Source organism: Mchenga conophoros, linkage group LG22 (assembly GCF_057382185.1).
Source record: "Mchenga conophoros isolate Kocher_MC1m ecotype Shallow Benthic linkage group LG22, M_conophoros_male_GT1.1, whole genome shotgun sequence".
NCBI classification, from domain to species: domain Eukaryota; kingdom Metazoa; phylum Chordata; class Actinopteri; order Cichliformes; family Cichlidae; genus Mchenga; species Mchenga conophoros.
This window is the reverse complement of record NC_140546.1, coordinates 7,766,006-7,782,504: the sequence shown is the minus strand read 5'-3', so window position 1 is coordinate 7,782,504 and position 16,499 is coordinate 7,766,006. Positions and strand designations below refer to the sequence as shown.

General features: G+C 36.8%; 1 protein-coding gene across 2 annotated transcripts in view; it reads left to right on the top strand.

Annotated features, from left to right (window-relative positions):
* Positions 1 to 4,764: 4,764 nt before the first annotated feature.
* Positions 4,765 to 16,499, top strand: part of LOC146548722 (class I histocompatibility antigen, F10 alpha chain-like) — a 40,047-nt gene continuing 28,312 nt past the window's right edge. For both annotated transcript variants that reach the window (XM_085263052.1, XM_085263048.1), the window contains exons 1-2: positions 4,765 to 4,942; positions 15,156 to 15,416. In XM_085263052.1, coding sequence (XP_085119178.1) covers positions 4,765 to 4,942; positions 15,156 to 15,416 — 439 coding nt within the window. The remainder of the gene's footprint in view (positions 4,943 to 15,155; positions 15,417 to 16,499) is intronic.

The window sequence follows — 16,499 nt, the reverse complement described above, 5'->3', positions numbered from 1 at the left end:
AATATGCTGATTTGCAGAAATGAAAATAATGTTTTCTTGTTTTTTCTTTTTAAATTTCTGTGTAAATTTTTGCGCTGAAACGAGGACTGTTACCTCGTTACCTCTAAACTGTGAATCATTGTTTTTCCATCATGCTTGTTGACTTTAATTTAAATTAAATATTTCCAGTATCAGTTGTATAAATGTAAATATACATAAAGAGAAACACACAGGTCCACCTACATCTATGACACTTATATACTCACAGGGTTTGGTGATTTATTTCCCTTAACGTAACATTTGTGGATTTTCACATTTTTAACTGGAGACTTTAAATCACCGAATTTATTAGAGTAAACTATTTTTTAACTTGTAAATCTGATGATAAAGGTTACTTCGTCTCTGCCCTGGTGTGTGAGGACTGGCTCCACTCTTGTCTTATTTTATCTCAGTGAGAACGCAGGACAGGAAATGGATGGATGGAGTTCTTTGTCACTGTGTTTAGTAGCTTTTCATTAATGCTGTGAACACATTTTTCATTCCTTTTGTTCCCTGTGTGCTCACTGACTTTGCCTCCTGTATTGTCTGGTTTTCCTAGTTTTTATTATTTTTTTCTACCTTTATTCTTATTTTGTTGGACAAATTTATCACCTTTTTATATAAACCTGTTTAGTTTTCTTTCAAATGTCATTTCAAATGTTTTGAGACTGAAGTGTGTTTTCAGCACTAATGAATGCTGATGAAATACTTCTCGTACTTCAGTACTTTAAGGGTGTTTTTCTCTCTCTTGTAAACAATTTTTTATATCTGGTGTTTGTTTATTAGATAAATGTAAGTATTGCTGTTAATTTATTTTCTATGTTTGTTATGATGACTTTTTAATAAAATCCACAATATTCTTAATTTTTGTCCTGTTGTGAATCCACATTGAGTTTATTCTTCCTATGTGACAGTTTCATGAATATTTGCTTTAATATTATAAACTATTGTATAAACTAAACTATAAACTATAAAATGATGTAACTAAAGGGGAGATCTGACTTTTCACATGAAAAAAATGATGGAAAAAAATGTGATATCAGCTTAGATGAATCTCACTTGGTTTGGTGCAGTCTCTAAGGAGGTTAACAGTTACCAGTAATGATCTGGTTATGTTGGAGAAGACGTCATAGCATTGCATACAAACACTGACATGGATCACTCCAAAATAATGTGCCTTTAAAACTAAAATGAAGTGTAACGGAAACAAAAAAAATGTTGTTAGAGCAGCTGCTTCACCTCTGTTGGAACTATGGGAACAGCTCTCTCCTAAAAACAGGCTGGACGATGCTCTTTCATTTCTATCCTTTGTTCAACATTTCTTATGTTAAATGCTGCTTTCACTTTAATTTATAAGCGGCTGTAATTTGTCTGTTCAAACACATTTCTATTGTGTTATACTATGTTTTTGGATCCATGTGTTTGATTTGGTTTTTGTGTCACCTTCAAGTCTAAAAGTATTGATGTTTTCTGTGTAAAGAAAACATGTTGACCACTAAACCATGAAGTAACTAGAACTTAAATATTAAAAGTACCAAGAAAAAAAGGAAATGAACAGAACAGCATCAGGTGTTCAAACATCTGCAGGGGTTTTAAATTTCTCTTCAGTCAAACAGTTTTCAGTGTTGAAGCTGCAGAAAAAAGCTGACAGGAGCTAACGTTCATGTTTAAGAACATTGTTTGACTCTTTATCCTTTGTTTGTTTGGGTCTCACTTCTGAGAAGTACAGAGGTAATAGCGTGTTACATGAGAATGATAACAGTAGATAGCAGGCTGAGCTGAAAGTAGGTCCAACGTTAGACTTGTACTGAAACTAAATAAGTACCTTAAAATGCTAACACATAACTACCACAGAAGACATGAATAAAAGAATATGATGCTTTCGACAATATAATTACATATAATCAATATAATATCACGACTCAATAACTACACAAATTTGTGATCACACAGTTATTGCTCTACCCTCCACAGAGCGCCACATGACAGAAATTCAGTGAATTCATTTGTGATATTTTTGTTTCCAATTCAACATGAGCCACAAAGAACAGATTTTATGATGCAATCAAAAACTGGTTCGATGTGTGAGTTTAAACCAGATATAACTGATGTTTGCTCTCAGGATGAATTCCTATTTATTCTGATGGACCTTTGACACCTGAGCAGGAAGCACTGAGTCTCTTTTTGTGGACAATAAAACTAATAAAGTCTCTTAAACGTTTACATGTTGATGGTCTTAATGTTCCTGCTTCTCCTGGGAATACAGGAGGTGACGACAGGTTATCTAGGAATTTTATGTTTTTGTCTTTTTTTTTGTGGCAGCCGTTTTCTGCATCATTTGATCCCCAGAGAATTGCAGCCTGTTTCCGCTGCAATAAATCCCTGTAGATTATAATTATATTATAACCTTAATGTACTTCTCATCTTATTTCCCAAACGGTCGCCAATGTGGACCGATCTTCATGCTTTAACTGGTACAGATTTTACACTGAATATCCTTCCTGACACAAGCCTCCCATTTATTCCTGCTTGGACTGAAACAAGGAGTAGACTTTCTCATGACTCCCTGAGTCTGGGTTTGTGTCTCCTCCTGGTCTTGAACTGGGGATTGTTCATGTGTGAGGTGAATACATAAATGCATAAAACAAACAAATCCTGCATTTCATGCTAATTCCCAATAATTAGCATTTATTACGGAAAAAGGAGAGTAGAGATTAGTGTCAGTGTACAGGGAAGCAAAAGCAAGGATAATACGAGGGAAGAGGGTGAGAATTGGAGAGCTTACTTGTCACAACCTGATTACTAGCCCGGGCTGACGAGGAACCGGTGTTCTGGGAATCCATCCTACCTCAAAAAACATCCTAGCCGATGTTTCTGCGCAGACGCCGCGCATGCGCACAACACCAAACCCAAATTAACTTCTTTTTCTGTCACCCATCCGGAATACTTCTTAAGGTTATGGTTATGGTTAGGGTTATGGTTAAGGGTAGGGTTAGGTTTAGTCACAAGTCACCGTAAAATCATAATACGGGTAGGACGATTTGTCAAAGTAGGATGGTTTCTCAGAACACCGGCTCCTTATTGGGAGCCGTGGGGTTGTTTTTTTTTTCTTTCTCTCACCCTCTCTCTCGCACCTTTTTTCCGCTTCACTCTGCACGCGAGCCTTGTGCTTTGCGCTGGGAAGAGGGGGGAGGGGCGGTAGTTACACTCGCAGTAGCACAGGAACAGAGCGGGAGGGAGAGAGAGAGAGAAAGAAAGGCAGGGACAACAACATCACATTTGAAAGGTATAGTAATCATCCACAACTATTTTCAGTTGCGGATGATAAAGAATTCAGAAAGTTTATTCATGCAGGCCCATATGACAGAGAATGTGCATCTTCTTTTTGTTTTCATATTTTAATTTATATTTAATTGTGTTGTGGTTTGCAGTGTTTTGTGTTGTTTAAAAGGAAAAAGCTGAAAATTTAAATAGTTAAAAGCTGAAATATAAATAGGTGGTTTTTGTATTATATGATTTATTTCTTACATTTTATGTGGAGCGAATAAGTAAAAGTATATTTACGGTGGCCCCTAGAGACAAAGCGCGTACAAACTCCAAAACACGTAAAAACTCCAAAACACGTAAAAACTCCAAAACACATAAAAACTCCAAAACACGTACAAAAGACAACAGAAGTGCTCCAGGATGCTAGGCGCAGTGTAGTGGCTACACAAGCCAGGAAGTACCAACGACCGGATTTGGTGTGTGGTAGTAAAAGGTAAATTATTTGAATATTTACGAGTGCTTGTGTATAAATACACAAACAATACACAATACACACATGCTTTCAATTGTGTGATTTAAGTGATCTAGGTAGCTCTGTTTTGGAAGTTCAGTTAACACTAGAAATGTGTTTTGGAGTTTGCACGTGCTTTGTTTCTAGGGGCCACCGCATATATTTATATATAAACATATATAAATAAAACCACTTTTTTTTTTACATTAGTAATTCCTTTTATGCATAATTTTATATTATTGTTAATAATAAATTAATTAAAGCAACAAAACAACCTGAGGAGCCGGTTCGGAGCCAAAAGAGCCGGCTCTTTTTAGTGATCCGAGCCGAAAGAGCCGGTTCTCTAAAAAGAGCCAGAAATCCCATCACTAGCATCCAGCTCCTGGTGTAAAAAGCCTCGTGTTCGCATTAAGGCAGACGGCCAGGTGGCTTTCAGTCCTTGCAAAAGTGCAAAGTAGACCCCGTAGTATCCAAAAATATGAGATGCGCATGCGTGCTCAGGCACAGAAAGGCGCCAACAGCTTCAACTCATGTAAAACTTGAATTCATTCATTTTGCCAGCAATAAATTTCATCTGAGACCAACTTTTGCTCCAAAACGTTAAAGGATTAGTTGAAACCCTTAATGTATTTGAGTTTATGGGGCAACTCAGCTTTTATTGTTGAATTGTGAAAGAAATGACTGTAAGCTCAGCAATTGCAAGTTTGATTTTTTTTACAGTGTATGCGTTTAAAATTAATACAAATCACTCCACTGAGAAACTTAACAAGGGTTTATCCCCTGAATAGAAAATAAATTATACAGTGTATACCCAACATAACATGAACTACACCTGTCATAACATAAAAATGTATAAAGACCAGATGAAACTAACCTTTTTTTCATATGAAAATATTTTACTTTCAGTTTCGTTGATTTCAGTGACGTTTACTCTCAGAGTAAATCCCTATTGGCTCTGATCTAGGCTAATGGTGACGTTTCTCCTGGTTCTCCATTTTAGCTTTAGCTTTTTCTGGACAAGCGAGCGCATAAAGTCTGTTAAAGGTTTGGATGTTTATGGTCACAATGAAGAAGATGAAGAAAGAAGAAAGAAGATGAAGGCCTTCATCTTCTTTCTTCTCCTGGGAATACAGGGGGCAGCAGCAGGTCAGTTTGACTGTTATATTTCTGTCTTTTTATATGTCAGATTTATGTAATTTGAAAGACAAATGGACGGACTGTTTGCTCCCCAGAAATACGCTAAACATTTAGTTGTAATGGATCCTAGTACACTGTTAAAAAAACATCTTAAAAAAACAGTACTATTCCGGCAGCTGGGGCGCCAAAATAATACCGTAAAATAACAGAAAATAACTTCCTCATAAAAATACGGTTATTTTCAGTAATGAAAATACAATTTGTTGCCCTAATTTTACATGGGATTTTGCCTTTTTCAAGTGCTTTTAAACATTAAATTAGGAACATTTTAATGTGATTAAACAATGAAATTTCCTATAAACAAGGTCAATGAATGTGGCAATATGAATAATAATGCTTAAATTTACAGAAATATACAGTTAACAGTTGGGTTAAATAACATTATTTGATGTAAAAAAGTTATATATTCAATTATATTTGATGTAATACTACATTATACAGCACAAAATAATTTGATTTATCTTTCAAAACATGTCAAAAAACTAGATATTGGCTTTAAAATTACAATTCACTGTTAATTTTACATAATATCACATGTAAATTTAGATTTGAAGTGTAATTTAACATAAATTTCCTGAATATTTACTGGACTTTCAGTTTGAATTAAGTGTGCTCCCTGTAAGATTGTGGGTTTTATCTGTCACAAAACACCCAAAGAACCCTTATTAAACAAAACCCCTGATTATAATTACATCAAGATTATGTTAGTTCTTGATCATATGTTGTGTTTGAGCAGTTTGTAGATGTTTATTTTACTTATAAGACATGAGACATTGTTTCAATCATTAACATGGATTTTATTGACAAAAAGATAACCCTTCCTGGAACAATCCAAGAACAACTAACACTTATGCATAAACAAAAGCACGTAGAAAAAAGAATGTAATGCAAACACACATTTGAGCACAAAAGAAGGGGACGATGCCACCTCGAACGTTCATCTGCCTCCCCACATCTGGAGCAACGAAAAGGGGTATATTTGAGGCACATAACCTGCAGGTTTAGAAGTAACTCTAGCTTTCTGAAAGTCTCACATTCAGGGCTGCTGCTGGCCATTTGGGTTCCCTTGGAGAAATTTGCAAAGTAATCATATGCAAAGAACAACTCGAGTAAAACAAAAGCCTCATTGTTATGCTGATTATACTTAACTGATAAGTATTGATATGTTGTAAGTTGTCACTTTAACACAAACTTTTACCAAAATAACTGAACGAATGGGACTGTGTTTGCAGAGCAAGCACCACAAGTGTCAGTGTATAGCCTATTACAATGAACTGAGATGAAGATAATACTTAACACAATGCTACACCTAAAGCAGGACAGAGTGACAGAGAGCCTGTCAGCAGACAGTAACATACCAACTGGCTAGCACTAATGCTAGCTAAATGTGAATAGGATTTGCAGCCTATATTTCACTTTTCCCCTATCAAGCAGGCCACCCGTGCTGTTGACATTGACCATGAACCGGAGACCAGTGCTACTGAACAGCAGATTATGTTATCCTCAGGATAAAAATAAGAACTTTTTATGCTCTCCACTCATAGTCCGCAATTTTGGCGATCAACGTCAGAACCTTTGGATTGACTGCAAGGTTTTTCTTAGACGTGTTCCACTCCACTTTGGATCCCTTGTCGGGGTTTATCTTAAGGCATCTGTCGAATGAAAAACAACAACTTCATTAAGAAACTGAGGACTGGACTGTATGTGTTTTTTTACATTTGCAATGAATCTAAGTGTAGATTGAGCTTGCTTTTGAGTGCGTGTTTGGACATACAGGTCATTGTGGAACAGAGGGGTGATGCAAAGATGTTTGGTTAACCTGTGAGTCTATTGCAAATGCTGTTTCAGGGTAGTGAAACATCTGTGAACATCTACTACTCAAAGGTCTCTTTCTATAACTTGACATGAGCATGAATCAAGGATATTTCAGAGACAGCCATCTGAAACGCAAATATTAGTTATTTGTTGATTTATCAATCTACAAATCATCTCAACACTCAAGCATTGCTCATTCTTATGTGTTTTAGCTGCAAATGAAAGGAGATCTGATGTTTTGATTTGGATTGCATAACTTTAGATTTCACTGTCTCATCATTCTTATGTCTCAATGGATAAAATTGACTGGTGCCGCCTTACCGTTGCAAGAATTCCAAGGTTGCTGCCTGGGCTACTGGATAAGAAATGTTCGTGCAGTAGTAAGAGCCAAACATCAGGATAAGTGCGTCACTGAAGATAGTGATATGGCCATTCACAATTGCCTGGTCCACAGATAACATGAAGTGCTCGGCTGCCAAAGTAGAGTTTCCTGTTGTGTACATGAACAAGAGACAAGGGGACAAAAAAACAAGTCCACAAATGACTCAAACAACTAACTGCAATGTTACAACTGATGTATATCAATTACATACACTGGCATGCAGTTTGGGCCCTACGGTCAACTACAAGGTGTCCAAACTTTTGCTGTGGGCCTTTTCCTTTTCTGTTTAAAAAAATATGAAAATTATTTTATTTAAAATTAAATGTCATCTATAACTTTAAGCCATTTGGAGATTATTTCATCTTCTACTTGCTTAACTGTTCACATGAACTGAAATGTTGACCATGGGTGCCCAAACATTTACATTAAAGCACCACAACTGTGACAGGTGTAATCTTTTGACATCCTTAAATGCAGCACAATACTCACCTTTACAGCTTACTGAATAAATTTGAGAACTCACGCTACTAATCTGCAGGGGAAGAAACAAAACCTTATGAATCATGAAACCTGCCAAAATCCAAATACATGTATGCAATGTACGTTTAAATGTAGTCAAATAATTCGCCTCAGCTGCTTTAGCCCTACTTCCTTTCCACAAAATAGAAGGAAATACTTGGCTTACCTGTCCAAGCTAGCACAGTGGGCTACTTCTATTTCCTATTTCTCTCAGTTCATCACGCAGCACATCTTGGCACGCACGAGCTCTCTACAAGAGTATTAAGACAAATGCATCAGTGGCAGCTGTCATCGCGGGCCCCCTAACGGGTATTAGCGGTGTAGAAACTATCCGCGTAGAAACTATCCGCGTAGCAACTGCTGTGTTTACATGGTCACAGAAAGCTGGCAGCTAACAAATTAGCGAACAACAACTCTGCTAGCCAGCAAGATAGTATAAAGTAGTGATGGGATTTCCGGCTCTTTTTAGAGAACCGGCTCTTTCGGCTCGGCTCACTAAAAAGAGCCGGCTCTTTCGGCTCTTCAGGTTGTTTTGTTGCTTTAATTAATTAATTATCAACAACAATATAAAATTATGCACAAAAGGAATTAGTAATGTAAAAAAACGTGGTTTTCTTTATGTATGTTTATATATAAATATTTATGGGGGCCCCTAGAGATGAAACACGTACAAACTCAAAAGCACTCAGAAATTCCAAAGCACGTACAAACTCCAAAACACATTTCTAGCGTTAACTGAACTTCCAAAACAGAGCTACCCTAGATCACTTAAATTACACAATCGAATTCATATGTCTATTGCTTTTGTATTAATACACAAACACTCATATATATATATATATATTCAAATAATTTAAAAAAAAACTTCATTTACCTGTTACTACCACACACCCAATCCGATTGTTGGTACTTCCTGGCTTGTGTAGCCACTAGGTAACAAAAGCTCAACACGGCCCCTAGCATCCTGGAGCACTTCCGTTGTGTTTTGGAGTTTGTATGTGCTCCGGAGTTTGTACGTGTTTTGGAGTGTGTACGTGCTTTGTCTCTAGGGGCCACTGTAAATATACTTTTATTTATTCACTCCACATAAAATGTAATAAATAAATTATAAAATACAGAAACCAACTATTTACATTTCATACATTTCAACTTTTAACTACTTAAATTTTCAGCTTTTTCCTTTTAAACAAATTTAAAGTGAAACAACACAAAACACTGCAAACCACAACACAATAAAATATAAATCAAAATATGGAAAAAAAAGGGAAAAAAAAGAACGCCCAGATCTTTAATTAAGGGAAAGGTTGGCATTTAGAAATATTAATATCACACTCAACTGACTGCATTTTATCTTCCCATTGCACTGATGGATGGACAGTTCTTAGGTGCCTGTGCGTGTTGTTTGTGGAGCCGGCTCTATATGATATCCTTTTCTTGTAGACTCTACACTCTGCCTTTGTTTTGTCAATAAGATTGAAATGGTTCCAGACTTTGCTTCTTTTCTTGGTGTCACTCATTTTCTTTACTGTACCTTTCCAATGTGACGGTGTTGTCTCTTGTTGTAGCTCCCGGCTCTCTTTCTTTCCCTCTCCCTCCTGCTCTTGTTGTGTGCTACTGCTGTTGCGAGTGTAACTACCGCCCCGCCCCCTCAGCTCAGCGCTGAGCAGAGGGGGGAGGGGCGCAAACGCAAGGCTCTGTTTGCCGTCTCTGCTCAGCGCAAACACAAGGGTATGGAAGCCCGTTTCCGCCACTAAAAAAAAAAAAAAAGGATCCATAACTCAAAATTTTGAGTTATTTTCTCGAAATTTCGAGTTACTTTCTCGAAATTTCGATTTATTAACTCAAAATTTTGAGAAAAGTAACTCAAAATTTCGAGTTAGCGCTGCCAATCAGTAATCTACGTGAATGACGTCATTTCCTCGTTACCCGGAAGCTGAAGCCCTCAGCTACAAATGCTACAGCTAAGCTGCCGGTATTACATCCAGTCGTGAATGCACAGATTGCTGAGTGTTTTCAGCCTGGCTTCACAAATGATGAAATCCCTGTGTTATTAGCTGAATCACATGGTGTTACTATCAGCAAACGTACTCGCGAAAGCACCAATTTGTTGGGATCCGTTTTTGAGTGCGCGTTCCTCTGCGCCATATGCTTCCGGGTAACAAGAAAGCGACCTCATTCACGTATATTTTTGATTGGCAGAGCTAACTCGAAATTTTGAGAAAAGTAACTCGAAATTTTGAGTTATATTTCTCGAAATTTCGAGTTACTTTTCTCGAAATTTTGAGTTAATAAGTCGAAATTTCGAGAAAATAACTCAAAATTTCGAGTTATGGATACTAGCTGTTTTGTTTTTATTTAGTGGCGGAAACAGGCTTCCATACAAGGGTGACTTGCAGCCTGAAGCGAAAAAAAGTGAAAGAGAGGGCAGGAGAAAAAAAAAAACAAAACCCACGGCTCGCATCGGTCACTTCAAAGAACCGGCTCTAAGAGCCATTTCGTTCGCGACCGACCCATCACTAGTATACAGCTAGACCAGCCGCTAACTGCACCTTATACTGACAGACGACGTCCTTTGCCTTCATAGCTAGCGATTCCATGCCTTTTACCGTCTCAGTAAACTAAGAGCCATAGTGGTCAAGCAATTCCAAGTTAAATCTACTAAGCTGAGTTTGATATACTTGCCTTGCAGCACTGCATGGATGATCTTTCACCAACCTCTCTCTTCCAGCGCGCTTTCCATTAGTGATGCGCGAATCATGAATGAATCGTTCAATACTCGAGAATCACTTTACTGACTCGTGAATCATGATTCACATGCCCAACTGACTCACTGACTCATCCCTGTTGCTCTTAGCAAACTAATTTCATTAGTAGAAATATATCTAGCTTATAATTAAAACTGTGGGGGGAAAAACAACAGCCAGTTTCTTAACAAAAACATTTCTGCTCTGAACTGGAAGAAAAAACCCTGAGTAGAAGCTCACATCAAGACAATAGCTCCTCGGTTCACAGTAGCATCGCTCTGCTAACATGCTAACAACACATTTGAGCTACTCACCCCCTCCCTTCCTGTGCTGAATCATAGCGTAAGCGAATCACTCAGGACTCACTCACCCCCTCCCTCCTGGCTCGCAGCTTCTTCTTCTTCTTCTTGGTTGGCAACCAATGTTAAGGCGCATTACCGCCCCCTGGCTCACAGCTCAGTGGACATTTAGATGGGAAAATATATATTTGACACATTTGAGGAGAATACTACTAAAATAAAATAAAAATAAATGTTCCCTTTAGAATTTTTTTTGCTCTTTTTTGCTCCATAAAAATAGTTGTTTTTCTTTTTCAATCACTCATCTTAGCAGTAGGATATACATGACAAGAGAAACAAATTAAGTTTGAGTGAAAATGTAAATTTTTTGCACTCTGGTCAACTGACTCAGTGACTCAAATGACTCAAAAAACCCAATTCACTTTGGTGAGTGACTCATTCAAACTCGATTCAGCAAAAATAATCAAGTTTACCATCACTACTTTCCACAGCCATACCCGCGACCTTGTGGTTGTTAGTTCACATTCATTGGCCGATGCTTAGCGTCATGTTATTATGTGTCCCAACATCCAATGGCATGTAACATTGTTTTCATGGCCACGCCCTCACCCCAGGTGCAGAGGCCTATTTCTGTTCAGGAATGTTGTGAATACTTTGAGATTTATATTAATTGCAATTCCTACCTCTACATTTATTTTTTTAAATATATAATTAGCACAGCGTGGCCGTGCAATGTTTTATATGTTTTTTTTAGTTTTTATTCCTATTAATTATATTTTCACTTGTTACCTCTGAATTATTGAAACAGACCTAGATGACATGAAATTTTCAGCAAAATTATAATTCAAATACTCCTTTAATTATTAATTATTCTCATTAATTGTCAATCATTTTATATATTTTTCCATAGTATTACATTTGAATTTAACAGATCAATCTCTCAAATAACAGACAAATATTTGTGAAATTATGATACATTTCTGAATGTATTTTTACAATCTAAATACAGTGGGGCAAAAAAGTATTTAGTCAGCCACCGATTGTGCAAGTTCCCCCACTTAAAATGATGACAGAGGTCAGTAATTTGCACCAGAGGTACACTTCAACTGTGAGAGACAGAATGTGAAAAAAAAATCCATGAATTCACATGGTAGGATTTGTAAAGAATTTATTCGTAAATTAGGGTGGAAAATAAGTATTTGGTCACCTCAAACAAGGAAAATCTCTGGCTCTCACAGACCTGTAACGTCTTCTGTAAGAAGCTTTTCTGTCCCCCACTCGTTACCTGTATGAATGGCACCTGTTTGAACCCATCATCTGTATAAAAGACACCTGTCCACAGCCTCAAACAGTCAGACTCCAAACTCCGCCATGGCCAAGACCAAAGAGCTTCCGAAGGACACCAGGAAAAGTATTGTAGACCTGCACCAGACTGGGAAGAGTGAATCTACAATAGGCAAGCAGCTTGGTGTGAAAAAATCAACTGTGGGAGCAATCATTAGAAAATGGAAGACATACAAGACCACTGATAATCTCCCTCGATCTGGGGCTCCACGCAAGATCTCATCCCATGGGGTCAAAATGATCATGAGAACGGTGGGCAAAGATCCCAGAACCACACGGGGGGACCTGGTGAATGACCTGCAGAGAGCTGGGACCAAAGTAACAAAGGTCACCATCAGTAACACACTACAACGGCAGGGAATCAAATCCCGCAGTGCCAGACGTGTTCCGCTGCTGAAGCCAGTGCATGTCCAGGCCCGTCTGAAGTTTGCCAGAGAGCACATGGATGATACAGCAGAGGATTGGGAGAATGTCATGTGGTCAGATGAAACCAAAGTAGAACTTTTTGGTATAAACTCAACTCGTCGTGTTTGGAGGAAGAAGAATACTGAGTTGCATCCCAAGAACACCATACCTACTGTGAAGCATGGGGGTGGAAACATCATGCTATGGGGCTGTTTTTCTGCCAAGGGGACAGGACGACTGATCCGTGTTAAGGACAGAATGAATGGGGCCATGTATCGTGAGATTTTGAGCCAAAACCTCCTTCCATCAGTGAGAACTTTGAAGATGAAACGAGGCTGGGTCTTCCAACATGACAATGATCCAAAACACACCGCCCGGGCAACAAAGGAGTGGCTCCGTAAGAAGCATTTGAAAGTCCTGGAGTGGCCTAGCCAGTCTCCAGACCTCAAACCCATAGAAAATCTGTGGCGGGAGTTGAAAGTCCGTGTTGCTCGGCGACAGCCCCAAAACATCACTGCTCTCGAGAAGATCTGCATGGAGGAATGGGCCAAAATACCAGCTCCTGTGTGTGCAAACCTGGTAAAGACCTATAGTAAACGTTTGACCTCTGTTATTGCCAACAAAGGTTATGTTACAAAGTATTGAGTTGTATTTTTGTTATTGACCAAATACTTATTTTCCACCCTGATTTACGAATAAATTCTTTACAAATCCTACCATGTGGATTCATGGATTTTTTTTTCACATTCTGTCTCTCACAGTTGAAGTGTACCTCTGGTGCAAATTACTGACCTCTGTCATCATTTTAGGTGGGGGAACTTGCACAATCGGTGGCTGACTAAATACTTTTTTGCCCCACTGAATGCATATGTACAAAAAAATATATTTAAAAAACAAGAAAATTGTGTTTTATTACATTTACAGTGATGTTATGTTATTTTACATGTGACATGTAAAATCACAGTCTACTTATGTAAATTTAATGATATTCCAGAAAAACAGTACAAAACTGTAAAATATACAGTAAGATACTTTTATATTACTTTTTTTTTTTTTTTTACAGTGTAGATAATGTCAGTGTTTAGAAACAATCGATTATATTATACAGGTAATTAAATCGTCTGTTTATCTCTTCAATACCTAATAATAAACATTAAAGTTTAGATGAAGGCAAAGATTAAAACAAGGCGACTTATGTCCCAAACTATTTGATGATTTCCGGGTTTAAACCGTTCGTGACGCATTTTTAAGCGTTGTGACTCTGCTGTCTCTCCAAACAGTCCAACAAATAAAACATCAGTGAGGAGGTCTGATGATAATCTGGTGACAATAATTAAAACGTTTATTTTAAAAACTAAGTACCATTTTAATTTTCATGAGGGTTTAAAACATTTTCACACAACAGCTGCTTATTAAAGTTAACTAAAGTTCATTTAAGTATCTTTATAAATATTATTTTTATTTTACTATTATTTAAAAATTATTTGTTCAGTATATGAAGAGCCACATGTCATTTGATGTAGTCTATTAAAAGTTAAAAGACTCCTGCTTTGTATTGTCTTCAGTATTATTCACCAGTGTTATGCTTGTGAATATTTTCTGTTTGACATGCGCACACATATCGTAACTAACGAGTAGTTACACCCGGATATAAAGTTCACTGTTTTTCTGGCGTTATTGCTTAATTAACAGCGCAATGAGGTGACTTTTGTTGTGAGGTGTATAAATAAAATAAAATAGAATTCAATTGAACTGAATTGAGATGCAAATTAAATCATTATTACTTAATAATATCAGATAGTTTATGTATGTAAAGTGTGAGTACACTACACATACCAGCATGAACTAATTTTGGTATCACTGCTGTATGATCAATAAGAAGCTGCAGGTGAGAAATACCAGAAAAGTTTCGCTATTTATAAACAATCTCCACTAGGGAGCGCTAATGAGAAGAGTTTCAAACTAACAAATATTGTTGACTTTTGATAACTGAAAACTCAACTGAAAACCTGATTACAGAATAAACCATAAAATAACAATTGCTAAGATAATATTCCCCAAATAATAGTTACCTAACATTAGCGTTGGTTTTATTGATAATATTATCGATCAAAGATATTGGAAGTAAAACTTTCTGTAACAATTTTAAGCTTAAAAAAAATCTATAAAAATAATATAAACAAAGAAGAAGCATCGATATGCTTCAATCAATTCATATAATTTGAAATATCAAAAATTGAAATGCAAAAGAGAACAACTCACTTCAGAAGTCACAGATTAAAAATAATATGTATTTTGTTTAACAATGAAAACAAAATAAAGATATAGTTAAATTAAAACCTATAATGAGTTCAAACCATCAATCATGAAAACTGAATTAAACCAAACTGAAGGATAAACAACAGTTTTAAAACTTTCTGTGAATAATCAGGTTCAAACTAGAATTTGAAGTTTTGAAGAAAAGAGGATCAGAAAAATGACATTAACCACTGAATATCTATTCATAAATCTATTTTGTGTTTATTGAAGGGACAGCAGGATTATTACAGGATGTCCTTAATGTGCTGTAGTTTTTCTTATTGTGTTATTTAAAAAATAAAAGAATTTATAAGTCTGTGTTCCTGAGATCTCACAACATTAACTGTTTCTTACAGTGACCCACTCGCTGAAGTATTTCCTTACTGGATCCTCTCAAGTCCCAAACTTCCCAGAGTTTGTGGTTGTTGGGATGGTTGATGATGTTCAGATTGATTATTATGACAGCAACACGGAGAAAGCTGTGCCCAAACAGGACTGGATTGCCAAGAACACAGATCAGCAGTACTGGGAGAGAGAGACTGCAAACTGTTGGGGTTCCCAGCAGTCTTTCAAAGCCAACATTGACACTGCAAAGCAGCGCTTCAACCAAACTGGAGGTTTGTTCATGTTTCATTTTTTACTGATATTTGCTGTTAATGTTTTCAGTGTGTTTTGTTTACAGTAGTAAACAGGTTTGCACACATATTAAATGTTCCATTCAGATTACAGATTAAAATTATTAACATAATAATTCATAATGAATGTAGAACTACAGTACAATAATCAAATAATAAAGATAAATTCATGATATTTGAAGTTTTCGGTTTATATTTAGGATTTTTTGCCTCTGAAACCTTGATGGTTGTTTTTGCTGCAATTTCTTAATAATCGATTATTCAGAAATTAATCTCCAGAAAATCAGCAGGATCTAAATAATCAGTCTGAGATGTATTTGTTTTACAATTATTGTGAACTAATATTTGACTTTTAATAAAAACAATCCTGGACTGAAACTCTCCTTCAGTGGAAGCTTCTAGAAAGACCTCAACATAGTCTGGTGTGTAGTTTTCCCGCAGTTATACGATTTTTTTTAGAACAATAGGAGGCTGCAGAGTTTCAGAGGATGGAAACTTAAACCCAGGATCAGGATCTGTGTCTGCTGCTCAGGATCCATCTTAGTGTGTTTGTCTGTTCCTGCAGCTCACAGGAAGTCGCTCCGTGTCTCAGTTCAGACGACCCTCACAAATAATCACATGTTGTAATAAATTATAGAAAAAGAAAATATGTCAGACACCATCAACAGCATCTTAGGATGAAATAATTTATCATCTAGCTGAGATGTTAAATGTGCTGTGATGTCACAGTTTTGACAGCAGTTTTTCCAGATTCCATTAAACACATAATAATAATAATAATAATAATAATAATAATAATAATAATAATAATAATAATGTTATATTTAATACAAAAAGTAGAATCAAATAGGGTTGACTTTGTAACAGGCTGAAAGCAGTGGCGGAGCGGGTGGCTTACTGGGCTTAAGCCCGGGTTGTTTTGTCAGAAGCCCGGGGTCTTTTGGAGTGTAATTTTTTCATAGTTAGATGCCTGGCTGACAACTGTATAAAACAAAAACTACACACAATATTCGAAGCACATAGTGTACACTGTGGGAATTTACGACTGTGCGTAAATCCCCCCTA